The 21,644-nt window shown below is 37.1% G+C and overlaps 1 protein-coding gene across 2 annotated transcripts in view; it reads right to left on the bottom strand.

The window, feature by feature from the left end:
* Positions 1 to 21,644, bottom strand: part of CCDC14 (coiled-coil domain containing 14) — a 37,916-nt gene extending 16,272 nt beyond the window's left edge. The window contains exons 1-9 of one of the 2 annotated variants that reach the window (XM_043473169.1): positions 21,456 to 21,644; positions 14,345 to 14,400; positions 13,930 to 14,002; positions 13,613 to 13,682; positions 13,399 to 13,521; positions 5,744 to 5,980; positions 5,536 to 5,630; positions 4,162 to 4,660; positions 1,715 to 1,853 (exon numbers count right to left, since the gene is read on the bottom strand). In XM_043473169.1, coding sequence (XP_043329104.1) covers positions 1,715 to 1,853; positions 4,162 to 4,660; positions 5,536 to 5,630; positions 5,744 to 5,980; positions 13,399 to 13,521; positions 13,613 to 13,682; positions 13,930 to 14,002; positions 14,345 to 14,400; positions 21,456 to 21,629 — 1,466 coding nt within the window. In that variant the 5' untranslated portion in view covers positions 21,630 to 21,644. Of the gene's footprint in view, positions 1 to 1,714; positions 1,857 to 4,161; positions 4,661 to 5,535; positions 5,631 to 5,743; positions 5,981 to 13,398; positions 13,522 to 13,612; positions 13,683 to 13,929; positions 14,003 to 14,344; positions 14,401 to 21,455 lie in introns of both variants that reach the window. The other variant, XM_043473168.1, reaches the window with a different exon arrangement.

A 21,644-nucleotide genomic window follows, 5' to 3' on the forward strand; every position in this document is an offset into this window, starting at 1 on the left:
GGTCACTACAGATATTTTACAGGTAGGGACCAAGAAGGCTAACAGTTGAGTGCTGTGTCAGGAGTCTCACATAAAAACTGTCCAGACTCAAATTCCAAACAAACAATGCAGCTAGCTATTTTTTTTAATGCCACAAGATGGCAATAAACACCAAGAAAGTCCCGAAAGATCAGTTTTCTGGCTACAAAGGAACAGGAAATTTCAAAATGTCCAAACAAAAAAAAACCTGTTTCTGATTGAAAATGCTGAAAAACACTTTTGAATGAGCCTATGCATTCCAACTCTCATTTATAACAGAGATTATGGTTGATTCCTTCCAAATAAAGATTAACAAAGAGACACAAAAATTCCTACTTCTGCTGGAAATCTCATTCTGCTTAAAAAAAAAAAAAAAGAACAAAAAAGCATATCTGACAAATTCTTCATTTTTTGATAATTTCATTTTTAGAAGGTCAGGAAACGGTGGCAGTAGCATGATGTATAATCTTTGTCCTCTAAGGACAGAGCCAAGAAACGTTGGTGCCAAGTCTGAAGAATTAGGTTAGACATCAAATACCTTTTTAAAAAATTAAAAACAAGCAGTGACCAAAAAAGTAAGTTTTATTTTCTTAAGTGGCTTATAAGCAATTTAAAAATCTTCTGCGACTTCCCCAGTGTCACAGTGTATATGAGAATTTGCCTGCCAGTGCAGGGGACACAGGTTCAATCCCTGCTTTGGGAAGATTCCACATGCCACTGAGAAACTAAGCCCATGCACAACTGCCGAGCCCGCAGGCTGCCACCTACTGAGGCCCGAGCGCCTAGAGCCTGGGCTCCGCCGTGAGAGAGGCCGCAGCGACCGAGGCCTGAGCGCCTAGAGCCTGGGCTGTGCCGTGAGAGAGGCCGCAGCGAGCGAGGCCTGAGCACCTAGAGCCCGGGCTCCGCCGTGAGAGAAGCCACTGCAATGAGAAGTCCACACAGCACAACAAAAAGTAGCCCCTGCTTGCTGCAACTAGAGAAAGTCCACGCAAAGCAATGCACACCCAGCGCAGCCAAATATAAAAATCAAAGAAAAATATTCTAAGAAATAGAAATAAATAACAACTTGATATTTCCTATGGATAAATAATACACAGAGACTAAGTTCTGGGCTTCCCAGGTGGCTCAGCAATACAGAATTCCCCTGCAATGAAGGAGACCCAGATTCGATCCCTGGGGTCAGGAATTGCCCTGGAGAAGGAAATGGCAGCCCACTCCATATCCTCGCCTGGGAAATCCCGAGGACAGAGAAGCCTGGCGGGCTGCAGTCCATGGGGCTGCACAGCCAACCGTGACTGAAGCAACTGAGCACCAGCACTGCACCGCCTGAAAACGAAAGTGAAAGTCGCTCAGTCGTGTGGACTCCGCGACCTCACGGACGATACAGTCCACAGACGGCATAGCCTGGACTAGCCCAACAAACACCCGGAGGTAGTTCACTTTCCTCTCTGTTGGTCACCAACCAAGTGACAACAGATGTGAAAAAGCTGTGAAAAAATACATACTAGTGTGGGCAGAAATAATCAAAGAGTTAGAGACTGCTGTCAGTATTTGGAAAATGGGGGATTAAGAGTATAAACACAGTGAGACTATGTCTGTTTTCCTTACAAAGCCCTAGATATCTCATTAGGCATTTTTGTTCTGGCCATGGGACATCTTTGCATGGAGACAAAAAAATTCAAAGAGCAATTCTTACCTGCGTAAATGAGCATTTTCACTTCTTAGTGGCTGCATGGCCAGTGCTATTTCAATCTGAGTATTTGTGTTTGCACTTACGGCTGGAAGCAGAGATATACACATCTCCAGTTCTGTAATCAACCTCTGAATTTCTGAATCTTCTATAAAAAAACAGAAGAAATGAGTAAACACAGTATTATAAATTGCTGTTTTGATAAGATTATTCATATGTATTACTAAAAAAGAAAACATTTCACATATATACATATGTACTATAAACAAACTCAACTAAGTTATTTATGAATTTATTATATAAATCCTATTTTTTTTTCCTGTAGTCTGCATTTCCTTATTGAGAAGAATTCTAAAGGCATTAAGCTCAGTAAACTTCAGATTTACGCTAAGTCACAGAATTATTATATCAGTGATTTTTTGCAGTTAAAGTGTCTAGTAGGAAGATGGTTTATATATATCTCCTAGTCCACATGTTCCTATAATTACTAAAGGGTTTCTTATAATTGATTATAGTATTAACAACACAACCTTTGATCCTGGCATAAGCAAATAATTCACTTCTGATGATTCAATTCAGATATATACTGAGGGAGGGTCTACTAAGATAAGGTTTTATTATTTAATTTTATAAAGTAAATTTAACACAACCAGCTACACTTCATTTGATGCAGCATCAAAAGCAGTATCGTTTGTGTCCTTAACTGTGAAGAGTGGATGATTTGGGAGGTGGCAAAAAGATACATGTAGAAGGTAGATTTTAGATCTCTAGTCCTTTTATTTTTGTTCATTTTTATTCAGATTTTCAGTGAACTGCTAGAAAAATGGTACAGATGAATTTATTTGCAAAGCAGAAATAGAGTCACAAATGTAGCAAAAAAGTTTATGGCCAGCAAGGAGGGAGAAGGTAGGATGAACTGGGAGATTAGGGTTGATATATATATAGTACTATGTAAAAAACAGATCACTAACTAATGAGAACCTATGGTATAGCACAGGGTATTCTACTCGATCTATGGTGACCTAAACAGGAAGAAAATTTTAAAAAGAGTGGATATATGTATATATACAACTGATGCACTTTGCTGTACAGGAGAAACTAATACAACATTGTAAAGCAACTATACTTCAATTAAACAAAAATTTCTGTAAAATGAAAACATTTAATAAATATGATATTACCTGTCTGATATCCAAAAGAGATAAAATATTCAGATACAAAAAGTTAATCAATTCCACAAGTACTTTTAACACCTTAATGGAAAGCTTACATGCATACAGTAAACAATTGTGCCCAATTAAAGAGCAGAATGCTCTGTAGAGGGGTTTTGCATGAAAGCATTGGAGGCAGAGAAGTGGGCTCCACGATTTTCCTGCAATGTACCTTAGTCAAATTACTTAATTCTTGAGGCCTAGGTTTCTTCATGGTTAAATGGAAAACAACAGTACCTCATGGGGTTGCTGAAAGGATTAAATGAAATACTGTTCTCCAAGCCTCAGTTTCCTCATCTGCAAAATGGGGACAATAATAGTACCTCATAGGGTTGCTGTGAGGATTAAATGAGATAATGCATATAAAACACTTAGCACAGTGCTGGGCACATCGTAAGTACTCAATAAGTGATAGCTAATATTACTACTATTATAATTGTTATCAATGATTAAGTATTCAGTTAAGAGAATAATAATGAATTAACAGTCTAAAAATACAGGAGATTTTAATATACTGAACCACGGGATTAATAGTGCTATAATCCTAATAATACAGATAAATTTTAAGATTTGGTAATTTTTTGTCAGACTGCAAATATCAGGTACTCAATTAGAACTTCCATAATCAATTACTGTGTTTTCTAGATGACAAATGTGTAACTAACTCCAAGTGAAAGTCATTATTCAGAATATACATACATAATGAAAACAAATGAATACAACCTGGCTCAAATATCTCATAACTCCACCCAAGAAATTTTTCTTGATTAATTAAAATAACTCAAGATTGAATTGAAAAGGGCATCAGAAGATTTAGGTTCCTTTTCAAAGTCAGATTTGTTAAACATTATAACAGTTAGTTATTAAATAAATGATAAGAGGAAAACTTCTACATCTTTTTAAAGTAGGAAAAATTATCACTCTACGGAGTTAATCATGTCCTCCAACCCCTTAAAATTTATCTCTATAAATTTTCTTTGGTTGAATATTCTCAAGGTCCCTTTGAATCAAGTAGAATGAACACACACTTACAAGTAAAAGAATGATATTCCCTAGCACGTTTCAAATCCACAGGAAACAACGGGGAGCAAAAACCCACAAAATAAGAATAAAACAAACGAAACTCATTTCCTCATTAGCATAAGACATACTTTTATGGAAAATATCACAAACTTCATGTTGATTATTCTGAATTTAAATGATGACATGCCACAGAAAATTATAAATAAAGTACTTATCTACCTTGTTCTGCTACCAGGGCCTTGAGCTCTCCCAACAAATACTTGATAGTTCTAACTTTTTCAGCACTCTGGTTCACGTTTTTTGCCTTCTGCACATCCTTTATTCTTGAATCTCGCAGAGGTATGTTTAAATCCTTTCCTTCACTTCTGACCTCACCAATGTGTTCGTTAGTACATTTTTCTTCATTAGTAGCCAAGAAAGCTGACTGTAATTGGGTGGGGCTGCAGCGAGTGGGACTGTCAGGATGAGAACTCAACAGTTTCATGTATGTTTGGAAACACTTCAGTAAGTCTGGTTCCTCAGAAAGTCTTTTCGGCGGAACCCCATTAGCAAGACCCAGTTGCTGAAATGTTGGAGTAGCTGGTTTGCCAGTTTGGGACAGGTTACATGAAACTCCAAGACAGGTATTAAAGGAATTCCTCGCAACATCATCAGTACAGTTCACAGAAATTGTTCTTCCTTGTGATGCAAACTGACTGTTACCATCAGTCTGAACTTCCTAAAGAAAGAAAAAAACAAGCTAAGACTTCAAAAATAATGAGCACTGATTTGCGGGCATTAACTACAATAAACTCAAACGAAAAATGTTAGAAGATGACATTTGCAGGATGGAGTTACAGATTACCAGTGAATAAGCCAATTTCCCCTTAGCTCATTATTCTGGATTTTTAAAGCTTAATTAGTTCCCTCTGTAATATGGGAACATTATAAAGCCATGACTAAAATAGATTGCTTGCAAATATCATAAATGGTTTAAAGGCATCAAAAATTAGTCTACTTTGGGACTAAAATAAACTTCCACTTTGGGAAATCACAGTGTAGAAAATAAGCTGAAAAGGCTTCTGCACAAACATATTTAGAGAAATGTTAACAGTAGTAAAAAATTTATTTAAATATCTAACCATAGGTGAGGAGTTACACAGACCATGGTATATCCACTAAATAGAGTAGTAAGAACTTAGTAAAAATTTACAAAAGGTAAATCACAATTAAATGTTAAGTGAAAAAAAGCAGCATGTAAAACAATATAAAATTTAATTATGATGATATTTTTAAAAGAAAGTTTACTTAACAAATTAAAACCAGAAAACGAAACCTACACAAAGAATTAAATGACTGGAACATGCTCTATCAATGTGTTAATAGCAATTGTGCTGGTGGTGGGTATGGATGATTTTTTTTCCCTAGTAATCTTTTTCCTTCCCCCTGCCCACCACTGTCCTTAATTAATAGGCAAACTTTTCTAATAAAAATAACTCAAAAAATAATTGGTCTTTACATCCTAGGGTATTAAGATACAATTAGCAAATTAAATTTTCTCTCAAGATGACAATTTCTAAAAGCAAATTATTACTTAATATAAACTGCACTCACAGAATGAACCACTGGAGGGCAGGGTGGCTGCCGAGGTAACCGGACTGGGATAGAGGTGGGTAAACCATAACTAGAAGGTGAAGACGTCTGAGATTCTAAAAAGTAAAAGGGAGAAAAAGTCATTCACCTCTCACACTGCTTTATACAATTACCAGGCAGCTTAATTAGAGCTTATATTCATGCTTTTTAAAACATCATTCATACTAACCAGAACAAGACACAGTGTGGCAAGGTGCAGAAGGAATTCCATTAGGGTTGTTCTTTGAAGCTAAGTTATTCATCAGTGACATTTGAGTCTGCACATGTTCACAAAGAGCTTGGTATATTAAGGGTGAATACATTCCACAATGGTCTTGTAGTGACCAATTTTGCAGTATATCTGATGAGTCTCTTTCACTTCCAACAGAAGCATCATTAGGTATCTGTTTCTTATTATCTGAAGATACTAATATGTAAAAAGGGAAAAAAAATTCTTGAAATATGGTTCTTCAAAACATTTACCAAAGGTATTAGAGGAAAAAAGGGCTCTCAGAAGTAACCCGATTCATCATATACTTTACAGAGTGTGATCACCCCTAAAGAAAATCACCTCAAATTCTTTTTTAAAAGGAGGTAATGAATCAGGTTTTCCTCAAAATTAACTTACACTATGTCTTTAAAATCTCTATTAAATGCTACTCATAAAGCACCTGAGTTGGGAAAGGAGTCACTGGAAGGACTAATGCTGAAGCTGAAACTCCAATACTTTGGCCACCTGATAAGAACTGACTCATTGGAAGAACTGACTCATTGGAAAAGACCCTGATGCTGGGAAAGTTGAAGGCAGGAGGAAAAGGGGACAACAAAGGATGAGATGGTTGGATGGCATCACTAACTCGATGCACATGAGTTTGAGGAAAGCTCTGGGAGTTGGTGATGGACAGGGAAGCCTGCTGTGCTACAGTCCATGGGTTGGCAAAGAGTCAGATACGACTGAGTGACTGAACTGAACTGAATGCTCATGAGAGGGAGAATGGAACAGAAAGACAGAATACCTTGTACAATTATGATGGTTTGATAATGATGATAATAACAACAATAATAAATAAGTCAAAGCTTTTAGAGTGAGAAAGTGAATTTAATCTACACATTGAGCTCTCAAATAAGACCTTAACCTGACATTTAAAGTCTCAAAAGCCTAACCACAACATAATTTTCCAACTATCTTTCCATCATCCTCAACTAAGAAATCTTTCAATTCAGTCAGACCAATTTAGACACCTACAAGCTTTTCTCACTTGCCTATAATATTACTCATGATGAACCATTCCTTTCAATTCTATTCTACCTAACTCACCAAAGCTCATGTGAAGCCTTCTTTTTCCTATGATGCCTTTTTCTAGTGACTGCTCTTCACCATGCCAGAGTACATATTGTCTATACAAATCATATATCACTTGGATACTGTACTATATTATCTTTCACTCTCTTGTCAGCCTGACTAAACTATAAGCTTCTTTAGGCAGGGCTATATCTCATACCTCATTATTTTCTCCTAGAGTTTTGTATGAACCTATGTACAGAGTAATTAATACACGAAAAATAACAGTTTTCTACCTAGGACTACTCTATAGATCACTATCAAAATCTATTTCTTTGTCTAGAAAGATTCCCTTCCCAACTTTTTTTAAAGATCATTAACAGAAATGAGAGTATTCTTGTTAGATCATAGGTTATCAGAGTACAAAACAAACTTAGAAAAATATATATTTTTTGGCAAAAGCTTACCAAAGCTAAACATATATTTTACGATATAGCAATTGTAATTCGGGGAATACACCTAACAGAAACGAGTATTATGTCCACTAAAAATGTGTACAAGAATGTTCACAACAGCTTTATTAGCAGTAGCCCCAAAATGAAGGCCCCAACAGTCATGAATAGTAGAAATGGATGAATTGTAGTGTAGCCATATGATGGAATACTATATAGCAATGGAAAAGAACAAAGTACTGATAAACTCTAACTACCTATATGAAGTTAACAGATATGATGCTGTGTGAGAGTCAGACACAAGACTACATAGTGTACAGCTGCATTTTCACAGTGTACACGAAGTTCAAAGATAGTAAAACTATCCAATCAAGAAAGAAGTCAGAAAAGTGGTTATTCAAGGATGAGGAGACAGGTAATAATTAGAATACTGATGGATAGGAGCCTGGTAGGGTACTGAAATCCTTCTTTATTTTCAACTGGGTGGTCAACTACATGGATGTACACATATGCAAATATTTATTGAGATTTATACACTTGTTTTATTAAAGTTAATCCTTACTTAAAAAGTGAAAAGTTAAATTTTTTTAAATGGTATGGAATTCCCTAAATACATACACAATTTATTGAAAGTGAAAAGTTAAATTTTTTTAAATGGTATGGAATTCCCTAAATACATACACAATTTATTGAAAATAAAAACACTGCTAGAAGCATAAAACTTACAAGTAAAAACAAAACGTTAAAGGCAAATGAAATATTATAACCAATAAACATAGAAAACTACTACTAAATTACTATTTGACTATGAAAACGGTTGGAGACATTGGATGCATCTATTTTGACTTGGGTATTCTCTCCTTTGTGATAACCTATTGCTGTGAACATACTTCCCTGGCCTGCATATGAGCTCTACCAATTACTAGCTGAATAACTTTTGGCAAATTATTTAACCTCTCTTGGACTCTTCTTCCTCATCAGAAAAATGATGATAATAAGAGCATTACCTGTTTTATAACACTGTTGTGAAAATTAAATAGCACATGTAAAGTATCAGTTTCTAGCACATAGTAAGAACTCAATAAATGTTACAGCCATTACCAAATGGCTCCAAAGTCTTAATACAAATAAACATTTTATATTCATAGATCTTCCCAACTGATATCAATAACAAATCCCTAACCATTTCCCCTCTAAGGTGACATGCAATAAATTATACTTTACTCTCTGAATATATGAACTAAAACAAACTGGTTAATAAACATTTCTGTAAAAAAAAAGAAACAGTGGAAATGTTGTTGAGTCACTAAGTCGTGTCCAGCTATTTGCAACCTCCTGATTGCAGCACACAGCGCTCCTCTGTTCCCCACTATCTCCCAGAGTTTGCTCAAATTCTTATCCATTGAGTCGTCTAGCCATCTCATTCTCTGCTGACTCCTCCTTTTCCCTTCAATCTTTTCCAGCATCAGCTGACTCTTCCAATGAGTCAGCTCTTCACATTAGGAGGCCAAATTATTGGAGCTTCAGCATCAGTCCTTTCAATGAATATTGAGGGTTGATTTCCTTTAGGATTGACTGGTTTGATCTCCTTGCAGTCCAAAGGACTCTCAAGAGTCCTCTTCAGCACCACAATACAAAAGCATCAATTCTTCAGCACTCAGCCTTCTTTATGGTCCAACTGTCACATCTATACATGACTACTGGAAAGGCCTAGCTTTGACTATACAGATCTTTGTCAGCAAAGTGATGTCTCTACTTTTTAATATGCTGTCTAAGTTTGTCATAGCTTTCCTTCCAAGAAGCAAGTGTGTTTTCATTTCATGGCTGCAGTCATTGTCCACAGTGATTCTGGAGCTCAAGAAAATAAAATGTTACTACTTCCACATTCCCCCCTTCTACTTGCCATGAAATGATGGGATCAGATACCATGACCTTAGTTTTTTATTTTTTAATGTTGAGTTTCAAGCCAGCTTTTCCACTCTCCTCTTTCACTCTCATAAAGAGGCACTTTAGCCCCTCTTTACTTTCTGCCATTAGAAAGTGAGATCTTTTCAGTTGTGGCATGTGGGATCTAGTTACCTGCCAAGGGATAGAACCTGGGTCCCCCTGCACTGGGAGTGTACAGTATTAGCCACTGGACCACCAAGGAAATCCTTAGTGGAAACACAATTTATAATAAATAAAAAGGAAAAGTTTTAACTGAAATAGTTTTAACTTTGAAATCTAAATATGATGAAAGCTGAGATCACATGCAGCCCATGGCCATCTAGCACATTGTTCTTCTTTTCCTCCTAATTCCTAGGTCTCTCTTCTGCTCTTGGGTTTCCTTTTTCCATAACATTTGTCTGGTTTGAGGAGTTCTCAGACTTTATACTCATAGGTCCCAAGCATTGGCACTCATTCACTTTCTTTTCAAGAGATGGCTTTCACAACCTCTGATTAAGCTACAATATTTTGCCTTTGCCAGCAGATGCCATCACCCAACATAAGTTAATAAACTTCAAGTACTTCTTAAAATTCAAAGCTTTAGAATTAACATGTCTTACTTAACTTCTCCATTAACTCAATCTATGTGAAACTCTACTGATAATGTTGTACATCTGTATTTAAGACACAAAAATCTTAAAGCAAATTATCCAAGTTAAAAGCCGTAAGTGGATGTATAATTTTTAGATAATTCCTGCCACCCAAATATGGAATAAACACCTACTGCAGATAGGCATTGCTGGATGCCTATTATAATTTGAAATACAGAGAACATTTGGCCTTGATGGGGGCAATCAATGCTCAAAATATTCTGCCTGTAGTGGTTTATTTCTCCAAGATAAGGGCAGAAATATATATATGATACTGAAGGTAGGAGCAGGGAAGTCCCAGCTTTTGTGTATTTTAGGCACTGTGATTAACGGAGCAAAAACCTTGTATTGGCTAACAGCTGTTAACCACAAAAAAAGAAGAAAAAAAAAGATCCTTTCTAAACAGTGCTACAGTGATAAATCAAAGAAAGATGAAGTAATTTAACCAAAGGGAAACAGGTTTCTGCTTCTGAAGAATAAACCTTAGTCAATGAGAACCATTTCTTATACTGCAACCCTAAAGGAGATTGTCCTATGGGAAGTAGGTCCTTATGTCTGATGATGATAGTGTAGGGGAAAGGACAATAAGAATATTATATACTGATAACAGGCCACAACTGATGATCTGACTCTAATCCAAATAAGAATTTAATGCTAGGGACTAAGAATGCCAGATCTCTCTCATTTGCTTCACCAAACCCACCTTCTACCCATTTCCACTCTGCTCTGCTCTCTCTGGGATGCTACTCTGTATGGATTACATTATTAAGAGACATTCCTTTATGGATCTCTTCTGCTCCTACATGTCTTGCTGGGTTTACCAAAGAAAAAGTAAGGCTTTGACCTAAGCTCTGTACCTGGGACATTTCTCAGGGCTATGAGAGGCGTTAATAGTGAGCAATGTTGAGGGATAAGGTGATGTTTTTCTCTCGGTCAAGTATAGGCTTTCTAACTGCATACCACCAAAGCAATGAATTCCCCAAGCTCAGTGTTCTTCAGCTGAAACTTAAACCTGCAGCATGTGCAGTTTCCCCCAGGGTCCATCGTATCATCCCACTGGCAGTTGGCAGTGAGGCAGAACCAACACAAATACGCTAATGTGCATGCTGCTAGCTGTGCTATGAGCATAGCACCTTTGTCTCTGATCCAAGAGGCTTGTGTCTCCTGTCAACATGCATGACACAGTAAGGATAATTCATTAGCTTATAAGAATGAAAATCAGATCCCTGACTAGATATACACCAACAGGGCTCCAGTTGGGTCCAATCCAATGGGAATTTTGGCATTATCAAAGAGAGGAAAAAGCATGCATTCAAGGTATTTCAAACTCCCTCTCTATGAGGCCACCTTGGGCTGACTTTGTCCCTTAAAGGTCACTGCTCCTCTCAAGGTGGCCTACCCTACAGAACAATACTTCTAGCTGAATCCCAGTAACCTCTTCCTCACCTCATCCCTTAAGACCTAGGGATATTAACAGTTCTGTTCATGCTGTTAGCAGTTGGCTAGCAGAATCGCTTGTGGTTTCCTTATACCCTAATGAGTTTGTAATGAGTTTCTTCACAAATAAAACCCCTATCTTAATTTGGGTGTTGCTATCTATTCTTTCTTGCTAGTCAATTCTAAAGGAAATCAACCCTGAATATTCATTGGAGGGGCTGATGCTGAAGCTCCAATACTTTGGCTACCTAATGCAAAGAGCCGATTTACTGGAAAAGACACTGATGCTGGGAAAGATTGAGGGGAGCAGGAGAAGATGGTGACAGAGGATGAGATGGTTGGATGGCATCACTGACTCAATGGACATGAGTTTGAGTAAACTCTGGGAGATAGTGAAGGAAGGACAAGGAAGTCTGGAAGTCCATGAGGTCGCAGAGTCGAACATGACTTATTGACTGAAGAACAACAGATCTAAATTCTGTGGGAACTCTGAACAAATAGTTAAGTTAGGATCCAACAAGTTGCTACCATGGCACCATCGTTGACCATGTACTCCTTTGTCCATTGGTCCTCCAAAATAGGTCTCTGCTTTAAGAGTTAGACCAGGGGTGAGCACACTTTTTCTTAAAAGGCTGGAGAATAAACATATTATGCTTTAAACAGGCCAGATGGTCTCTTTCACAACTACTCAACTCTGCTTCTATAACACAAAAGTAACCATAGAAAATACATAAACAAAAATGAATTAGCATGACTGTGCTCTGATAAAGCTTCATTTACAAAATAACTAAGCATTACAATAAAACAAAACTGGCTGTAGTATGCTCATCCTGGATTAGACCAATACTGTCCCACCGAAATATAATGTAAATCAATATAGCCAAAATATTAATATTATAATGTGATTAACATTAATCACTGAGATATTTTATTTTTTTGCATTAAATATTCTAAGCATACTGTGTATTTATACTATAAAGCACATCTCAATCTGGATGGTAAATTTTCATCAGAAATCCTTGATCTGTATTTAGATTTAATAAAATTTGCAGTTGAAAAAAGTAGATTCATTTACCAAGTTATTTCAAACATAATTTGAAAGTTTTCTAATAACTAGGTCAAGTACCAGCTTTCAAATTTAAATTAATTAAAATTAAATAACATTTACAATTGACTTCCTTAGTTGTACTAGCCACACTTGGAATGCTCCGCAGTCACATGTGGCTTGAGACTGCCATCTTAAGTGGCGCAGGTCAAGACAATACAAGGTTAAACGCAACTGGCCTCCAAGATAGGTTAGGAAGTTGTTTTCTTGGCCTTGGTTCTGACTCAAGACGATCTGAATTTCAGCCTCTGCCTGAATCCTGATCTCTAATACCCAGAACTAGTGCTGTATATGACTCAAACCGCTTACCTAAGCTAAATCTTACTGTACTCTGCTGTACTAACATTTTTGGCCCACCTGAACTGTGAACTAGCTGGTTCCATTCTTGATGCTCTGAAATCCCATTGTGGACTTTTTCATCTCTATTTTGGGTTACCATGTTCTATAGGCCTCTCTGGAACAACATAATCAAAACTTGCTTATTCTAAACTGCTTACTGAATTATTTCACTTAAGTCAGCAAGTTAATTGTGACAGTGTAAAAGATCCTTGGCTACAGTCACTGTCAAACAGTGGCAGATTTTTTTTGCTTACATAACTACCCAACTTGGAATTTTACCTTCCTATTACCATATCTTCTAACTGTGCAGCTGAAAAAGTGAGCTATGGATCCTACTTAGAATATATGTATACACATATAGTATTTATAAAACAGTAAATATACACAAGAAACCCAACCAATCTGTGAATATCATTCTGAGTTTGAACCTATTCTCCTACAAAACCTAACCATTTTTTTTTTCTACTTTTCTTCTTGGCAAAGTACTCAGCAATTAGAAACTGAAAACAGAAAAAAAAAAAATCACAAGCACACACACACCCCTGTATAACCAATATTATTAAAATGTAAGCCCAACTGCATAACCCCAGTAATCTATCAAAACTCCCATAATTAAGTATCATATTTAAATAAATAAGAGAAAAAAATACTTACAAATTTCCTTCCGGACTACAGAAGGCACAGTATGTTTTTCATGTCCTTTCTTTTTGGATCTGTATCTTTTGCTTTGTACAGGTCTGGGGTTACATCTATTTTCTGAATATGTTATTTCTGAACCTATTAATGATTAAAACAAAAATTCATTAGCATTACGAGAACTACATAACTGAGAAAAGGTGATCAGCAAAGAAGCATTTAAAAAAAAAACCTGAATCTTCATTTCTCAAAATGTCCCGCAGCAAAGACGCACAGCCATCAAGCCCCTGTACAGTTTCAGTCTGTAAGGAGAAAGTCACATAGAAATTTGTGAATAAAATTTTAATGCAGGAAAAAAATTCTGTAATTTTAAAATTTCCTTATTTAGAAGCAATTTTTTATTGGTAGAAGACATGTTTTAAAGCAAAAAGTCTTCATTCTTTGTCAGGACAATTAATAATTCACCTTTGAATTTTTATTTCCACTTCTTAGCTTTTACCTGAAAACTAATTAAACAGTATACACTCTATCTATTCAGTTTACTCTTACCTGACTTTCTGAATCAGAGTGAGTGGGATAGCCAGAATCTGCATTAAAATGGGGTATCTTTCTCAAATTGGTCCTAGAAAACAAGTTTGTTAATACATTTACATATAATACAAATATAATTACAAATAATATAATATTTTCCCAAAATACATTCTAAAAAGACACTTTCTTTCCAGCAAGGGTTGGATAAGAAAGCTTGTCCAACCATGTAAAAGATGGATTTATGCAGGACTTTATGAAGGTTGTAAAGACTAAAATGATCAACATGGGTAGAGATATGAAAGGTGTCTCCCCAGAGTTTTGTGAAAGTGGAGACCCTCACTTAGTTCTCTGGGGTAGGAAAAATTTAGTCCAGCCCATAGACTTGAAAATCTCTTGAGAATTCCTTAAATTGGACACTTTCTTAAGTACTTACCCTTTCTTTCCATTTGTTAATTTAGCAGGTCCAGTGTGCTTTCCTGAAGGTATTACCTATGACATAATGCATTATATTATAGGAGATATACAAATATTTTTCTATCATATTCTCAGTATACTGTTTTGACAAAACCTAAAATGTTATTCATTGTTTCCTTTTGTTTCACTTGGTAAAACATACATAACATAAAATAAACCATTTTAAAGTATACAGCTCTGTGGCATTAAACACATTCCCAGTTGCGCAACCATCACTACAGCCCATCTCCAGAACTTTGTCATCTTCCCAAACTGAAATTCTGTACCCATTAATCATTAATCTCTAATCCTCTCCTCTCCTAAGTACCTGGTGTAATCACCCTTCTACTTTTGGTCTCACTGTTCTCGGAATCTCATATAAATGGAACCAGATAGTATTTGTCCTTTTGTGACTGGCTTACTTTGCTTAGCACAGTATCTTCATAATATCCATGTTGCAGCATGTGCAAAATTTCCTTCTTGTTAAGGCTGAATAATACTCCATTTTATATATGTACCATGTTATTAATTTTAATAAAATCCACTATTACAACTGAACTCATAAATTATTTTTCTATATAAAATGTCAAGCAAGCAACACATAGATTTGTTCCTTAAGTCTATGTAAGTTGAAGACTGAAGTTGAAATTTTACTTTAACCAGAAGTATCTACTACAGTAAATTTGGACTATACTCAATCCCTCAAAATATTCTACTTCCCCTAGGTCTTCAAAATACACGTTAACTCAAGATATACGGCAGAGCTCATAACTCTGATTCTATTTTTCCACATTCTTTAGAATGCCTGACAAGACTAGCACGTGAAAACTGTACTCATTTGCTTCTACATGCATCCAATACATTGGGAGTTACACAAGAAACAAGTTAACTGTGCTTGCCTCTGGGGAGGGAAACTGAGAATCTAGGGGACAGAACAAGGGAGACTTTCCATGGTATACCTTTTTATATCTTAATATATCATTTAAATGTAGTATCTACTCAAAATTTAAAAGACATGGTTAAATTTCCTACTCACTCCCCCATTTTACCCTTTAGGTGTAGTCACTGTTGGCAGTTACACTTAGGATTTTTCTTGACACGTTTATGTATTTCATCTCAAGATACCTTTGAGCAATTACTATTAAACTTTCTGGAATTATAAAGTTTCACTTCTCCTTAAGAAAACTTAGAATATGAGGGAGTCATAAAGCAGCAGTGAGAACCAACATTGGCAGAAATAAGACGCCATGTAACACAACTCTATTAGACCCTGCATGACCCCCTCAGGGGCTTTCCTTTCACAGTATCTATGTTGGTGTCCTGTCCAGGACCATAATAAAAAGCCAAACCTTCATGCTAAGTCTAAAAACAACTACCACAATAATTATCTTTCAGAATTAAAAAAGGATACTGTCTAGATAAATGTATGGCATAATGGCATAATTGAAAGATTATATACAGCATTTCACCGAAACACACACACACACACACGCACACACATACACAAAATTAGGTCATATTACAAAAAAATTCAGGTAAAGAAAATTAACTAGAATAAAGCACCCTGCAACAGTGTGATACTGGCAGATTCCCTTCAAATTTATTTTGTATTCTTTATTTTGAAATAATAGTACAAAGAACAGTATAATGCTACCAAGATTCCACAACTGCTGACATTTTACTACACCTGCCCTGTTCTCCCTTTCAAAAATGTATAGTATTACTTTTTGTCTGAACCATTTTAGATTATGTTACAGACATGATACTCCTTTATATTTAAATATTTATTCCTAAATATTTCCTAAGGACAAGGTCACTCTCTCAAAAAAACCCAAAGTATAATTATCAAAATCAGGAAATTAACAATGAAACCATACTATAATCTAATCTACAGATCTTATTTACATTTTGCCAATTATCAAAATACTGTCCTTTACATTAAAAAAAAAATTATGGCCCTTATCCCATAAATCCAGGATCACACGAAGCATTTTAAGTTGTCATATCTCTTTACTCTCCTTTACTCTGGAACAGTTCCTAGAGGTGTCATTCATTGCCTTTTACAGCCTTGACATATTCAAAGAATATGAGCAGTTACTCTGGTAGAATGTCCCTCCAGTAAACATTTAGACTTGTCTGCTTCCTCTTGATTAGTTTCAGGTTGCGCTTTTTTGGCAGGAATACCATAAAAGGGATGTTGTATTTATCTCAGTACCGTATGAGCAGGCATATGTTAGTTTGTCCCATTACTAGGGATGTAAAGTTTGATTATTTAAGGTGGTGCCTGCCAGATTTTTCAACAGGTTACTATTTTTATCTTTGTAAATATTACGCATTTTGTTGGGAGATACTTGAAGATTATGCAGACATCCTATTTATCAAACTTTCATTCAATAGCATTCATTGAGGATTCTTGCCTTAATCATTTGTCAAATTGTGATTTTTCTAACTTACATCATTCATTCTAGATTTATTAGTTGGCATTCAACCTTAGTGAAGTACTTCAAAAGTACTTCTTTGTTTGCTAGTATGGACTCATTGATTCCTAGTTTATTTAATGGGTTATGATGATTATCATTATTTATATCAATGCTCAAACTGTCCCAGATTCTGCCAATAGGAGTCTTTTCAAACCAGCCCCTGTATCATTTTAACATGTCACCATTATTTTTGAGCCATTCCTTACAGTAAAGATCTCCAGGTCCCCTCTCCCCTTTTTTCTCCCCTTTGTGGTAACATGAAATTTACCCTCAATAAATTTTAAGTGTACATCAATTGCTAACTGTAGTATGATGTTTATGGGATTCCCTGGTGGCTCAGATGATGAAGAGTCTGCCCTCAGTGTGGGAGACCTGGGTTCCATCCCTGGATTGAGAAGATCGCCTGGAGAAGGAAATGGCAACCCACTCCAGTATTCTTGCCTGCAAAATCCCATGGATGGAGGAGCCTGGCAGGTTACATACCATGGGGTTGAAGAGTCAGACATGACTGAGTGACCTCACTTTCACATGTTTACAGCAGAAGTCAGATCTATCTCATAAATATAACAGAGCTTATTCACTGTACATAACTAAAACTTTACACTCACTGAATAGCAAGCAGCTCTCCATTTCTCTCCCTCCAGCCCCTGGCAACAACCACCCTACTTACTCTGTTTCTATGAGTCTGACTATTTTAGATACATATAAGGGGAATGATGCAGATGACATAACCCTTACGGCAAAAAGTGAAGAAGAACTAAAGAGCCTCTTGATCAAAGTGAAAGAGAAGAGTGAAAAAGTTGGCTTAAAGCTCAACAATCAGAAAACTAAGATCATGGCATCCGGTCCCATCACTTCATGGCAAATAGATGGGGAAACAGTGGCTGACTTTATTTTTTTGGGCTCCAAAATCACTGCAGATGGTGGCTGCAGCCTTGAAATTAAGATGCTTACTCCTTGGAAGGAAAGTTATGACCAACCTAGAGAGCATTTTAAAAAGCAGAGACATTACTTTGTCAGCAAAGGTCATCTAGTCAAGGCTATGGTTTTTCCAGTAGTCATGTATGGATGTGAGAGTTGGAACATAAAGAAAGCTGTGTGCCAAAGAATTGATGCTTTTGAACTGTGGTGTTGGAGAAGACTCTTTAGAGTCCCTTGGACTGCAAGATCTAACCAGTCCATCCTAAAGGAGATCAGTCCTGCATGTTCATTGTAAGGACTGATGCTGAAGCTGAAACTCCAATACTTTGGCCACCTGACTCATTTGAAAAGGCCCTGATGCTGGGAAAGTTTGCGGAGAAGGGGACAACAGAGAATGAGATGGTTGGATGGGCATCACTGACTCAATGGACATGGGTTTGGGTAGACTCCAGGAGTTGGTGATGGACAGGGAGGTCTGGCATGCTGCAGTTTATGGGGTCGTAAAGAGTCGGACATGACTGAGTGACTGAACTGAACTGGCTTATTTCACTTAGCAAAGTATCCTCAAGATCCATTGATGCTGCATATAGCATGACTTCCTTCCTTCTTAAAGGCTGAGTAATATTCCATTGTGTATCCACTGATCCATCAATGGACACTTAGGTTGTTATCACATCTTAGCTATTGTGAATGTTATAATGAACATGTGAGTGCAAATATCTCTTAAGATCCTATTTTTAAATCTCCTAGATAAACAACCAAAGTGAGAATGCTGGATCACATAACAATTCTACTTTTAATTTTAGAGGAAATTTCATGATTTTTCATAACAGCTGCACCCTGACATTCCCATGAACAGTGTACAAGGGTTCAAATTTCTCCATTTCCTCATCAACATTTGTTATTTTCTGGATTGGTTTTGTTTTTATGATAGCCATCCCAACAGGTGTGAGGTGATATCTCGCTGTGGCTTCGATCTGCATTCCCCTGATTAGTGATATTGAACATCTTTCCATATACTTGCTGACCATCTATATGTCTTCTTTGGAGAAATGCCTATTCAAGTTCCTTGTCTATGAATGCTACTGAATTATAGGAGTTCCTTGTATATTATGATTATGAACCTTTTATCAGATATGCAGTTTTAAATATTTTTCCTCATTCTATAAGTTGACTTTTCAGTGTTAATTGTGAAAAGCTGTGCAGCTTTTTACTTTGATATATCCAGGCCCCAACCTGGAGAGTTGACCATTTCTCCAAAAAGTAGTGATTCCTTTTGGTGGACAACAGTATTTATTAATAGAAACCAAGATCTAGGCACTAGCTGTGCTCTTTGCTACCGAGGCTTCATATGGATTATTTCATCATCATGACTAGACAGTTGCAATATTGAGTCTTTTTTAGTTTGTTTTTGCAATTTTGAGTCTTGTGTTTTTAACTTTCAAATCTTTTTCCATATTAACAAAGTTCAAAAATTTTTAACAGTTGTATACTATTTCCTTAAGTGGAAGTAATATAATGTACCCTTGATGTCCTTCATATTTTTCAGTTAAAATACAAATCTGAAATAAATCTTTTCATATACTGGAAATAACTTTTCATATTCAGGATTGAAAGCTTAACTATTTGATAAAAAGTTATTCATTGTTTAATGCCTTTAGTGCCCCCAGAGACAAACTGCAAAACCACTTTTCAAAACAAGTGCCCCAAATGGCAATACATAAGAGAATGTTTGTTTTATCCCACATTTACTTCCACTAAGTATTAGGAATAAACTTTTTACTTTATTATTTGAGAAAAACATAAGTACCTCTTAGGAGCTGTATCTCCTACCAACAAGTGAAAGATAAAATTATATTTGTGGAATAATTTAGTGTACAAAGCCTTTCATTTCCACTTAATCAACACCCTGTTAGTTATTATTTCTGTGAGGTAAGAACCTAAATTTCAGAAAGGTGGCTTGTTCAGAGTCATACACCTAAGAGCAGATGTTTAAATGGACTGTGGCACCAACTGTGTGGGTCTAAAGCCTGTCTGCCCTGCTAACCAGCTGTGTAACTATAGAGAAGTTATCTGAATTCTGCATCCCTCAACTTCCTCATCTATAAAATGAGGATTATTACCTACTTCCTATGCCTATTGTGAAGATTAAATGAGAACTGTATGTAAAAGCACATAGAATAGTACCTGTCACATAAGTGCTACCCAAATGTTAGCTGTGATTATCATCATTGACAGTAACAAACTGCTTTTAAAGGGACTACATTGTGTTGCACAATTTATGCCAAGTGTGAAATAGATGTTTTACCAGGTTCTCTCATTTAATCTCCCCAATTCTTTAAGGCAGGATATTACACCTACTTTATAGATAAGAAAAATAAATCTCTGAGAAGTAAAAAGTACTTTGCTTACTATCACTATGACAGTAGTGGCAGAACTGGAATCTGAATTGGAACGTGATATGACTACAAAAACCATGTTTTTACCCCTTGCTGACTGCACCAAGTGAATTCATTCAACATAAAAGAACGAACTATAAGGGTGGGACTGGTCTGGAAGCATTCATGAAGAAGTCTTGAGCCAAGCCATGGGCAAAAGTGTAGATTCACATTAATAGGGGAGACAGCATTAAAAGTGAATTGATAAATAAAGGAAGAGCAAAAATGAAAGGGGAAAGAAGGGTGGTATGGTTACACTTAAGGAGGCGAAAGATCACTTTAAGTAGAGGGTCTGTGTAAGGCTGGATTGATTCCTATTGGTTAACTGATTGACTACCTGAAAAGACAGAGATAAACTGCTTAGTAGCAGAGGAAGATGAGCAATGTCTCTAGCCTGGATTTTAGTAAGGGCATAAAACGGGAGCTGAGGGCATCCAGACAATGTAAATGTTCACAGTGCCAGACAAGCCTTCTAGAAGTGGTACTTGAGCTGAAGGGACAGGAGATGAAAAACAGAGATTTCAGGGAGAGAAGGGTATTCCAGGCAGAACAAAAAGCAAAGGCACAGAAGCCTGAGAGAACACGGGCACTCAGGGCACTGTGGAAGAAATAGCTGAAGAGCGTTGAATATTCCTGGGATGGAGGTGGGGGCTGGTAGCGAATGCACTGGCCACGTCGAAAAATGGCTGTGTTGACAGGTCAAAGAACTGAGATTTTTCTCTTAGGGGAGGGGAAGAAAAAAAAAGTTCCAGAGTTGGATTTTTAGCAGAGAATTGATGAGTGTGCATTTGAGACGGATAAGGCTAAATGCAGGGACACTAACTGGGAGACTTTTTTAAAAACTAGTAGTAAAATACCAGCAACTGTGACGGAAAACCAGCTAATAGCAGCACTTGTTGGAAAAGCTGGGAATCGGAGTTGATGCAACAACGTCGTGAGGCTCCGAGAGGTTAAGTCCCGCAGCCAGCGGCTGAGGCTGAACTCGAACCCGAGGACCACACCAAAGCCAGCGCTCAGTTGGACCGCAACGATTAAAACAGAATCTACATCTACAGACAGAACAACTGTGTTAGGGCGTTAAGATTCGGTACGCACACCCACCCTCCGCCTGGTCTCCTGTCGCAGCATTTTTTAACGCGGCAGCACTGTTTTTTTATTGTTTTCAAAGGGGGCTTTCCACTTCTCCAGGCCCGAAGACTACCTCCGTCCCTCTCGACCCCCACAGTGGACGCCTCAGGTCCGCAGACCTCACCTGGCCCGGTCGAGATCCAGACCTGACCATCTCTCGCAGCTTCAGAAAAGTCCAAACGGAGTGAAGCAAAGCCGCAAGGTAAAAGGAATTAACCGCCGCCGACTCCCGGCCGCCCTCGGTCCGCCCCCCGAGCTTCCGCTTCCGGGAAGGAGCCCGCCGAATGCTGCGCCTCATAGTCCCGGGCGCGCA

This window comes from Cervus canadensis, chromosome 7 (genome assembly GCF_019320065.1).
Source record: "Cervus canadensis isolate Bull #8, Minnesota chromosome 7, ASM1932006v1, whole genome shotgun sequence".
In the NCBI taxonomy this organism is placed as follows: domain Eukaryota; kingdom Metazoa; phylum Chordata; class Mammalia; order Artiodactyla; family Cervidae; genus Cervus; species Cervus canadensis.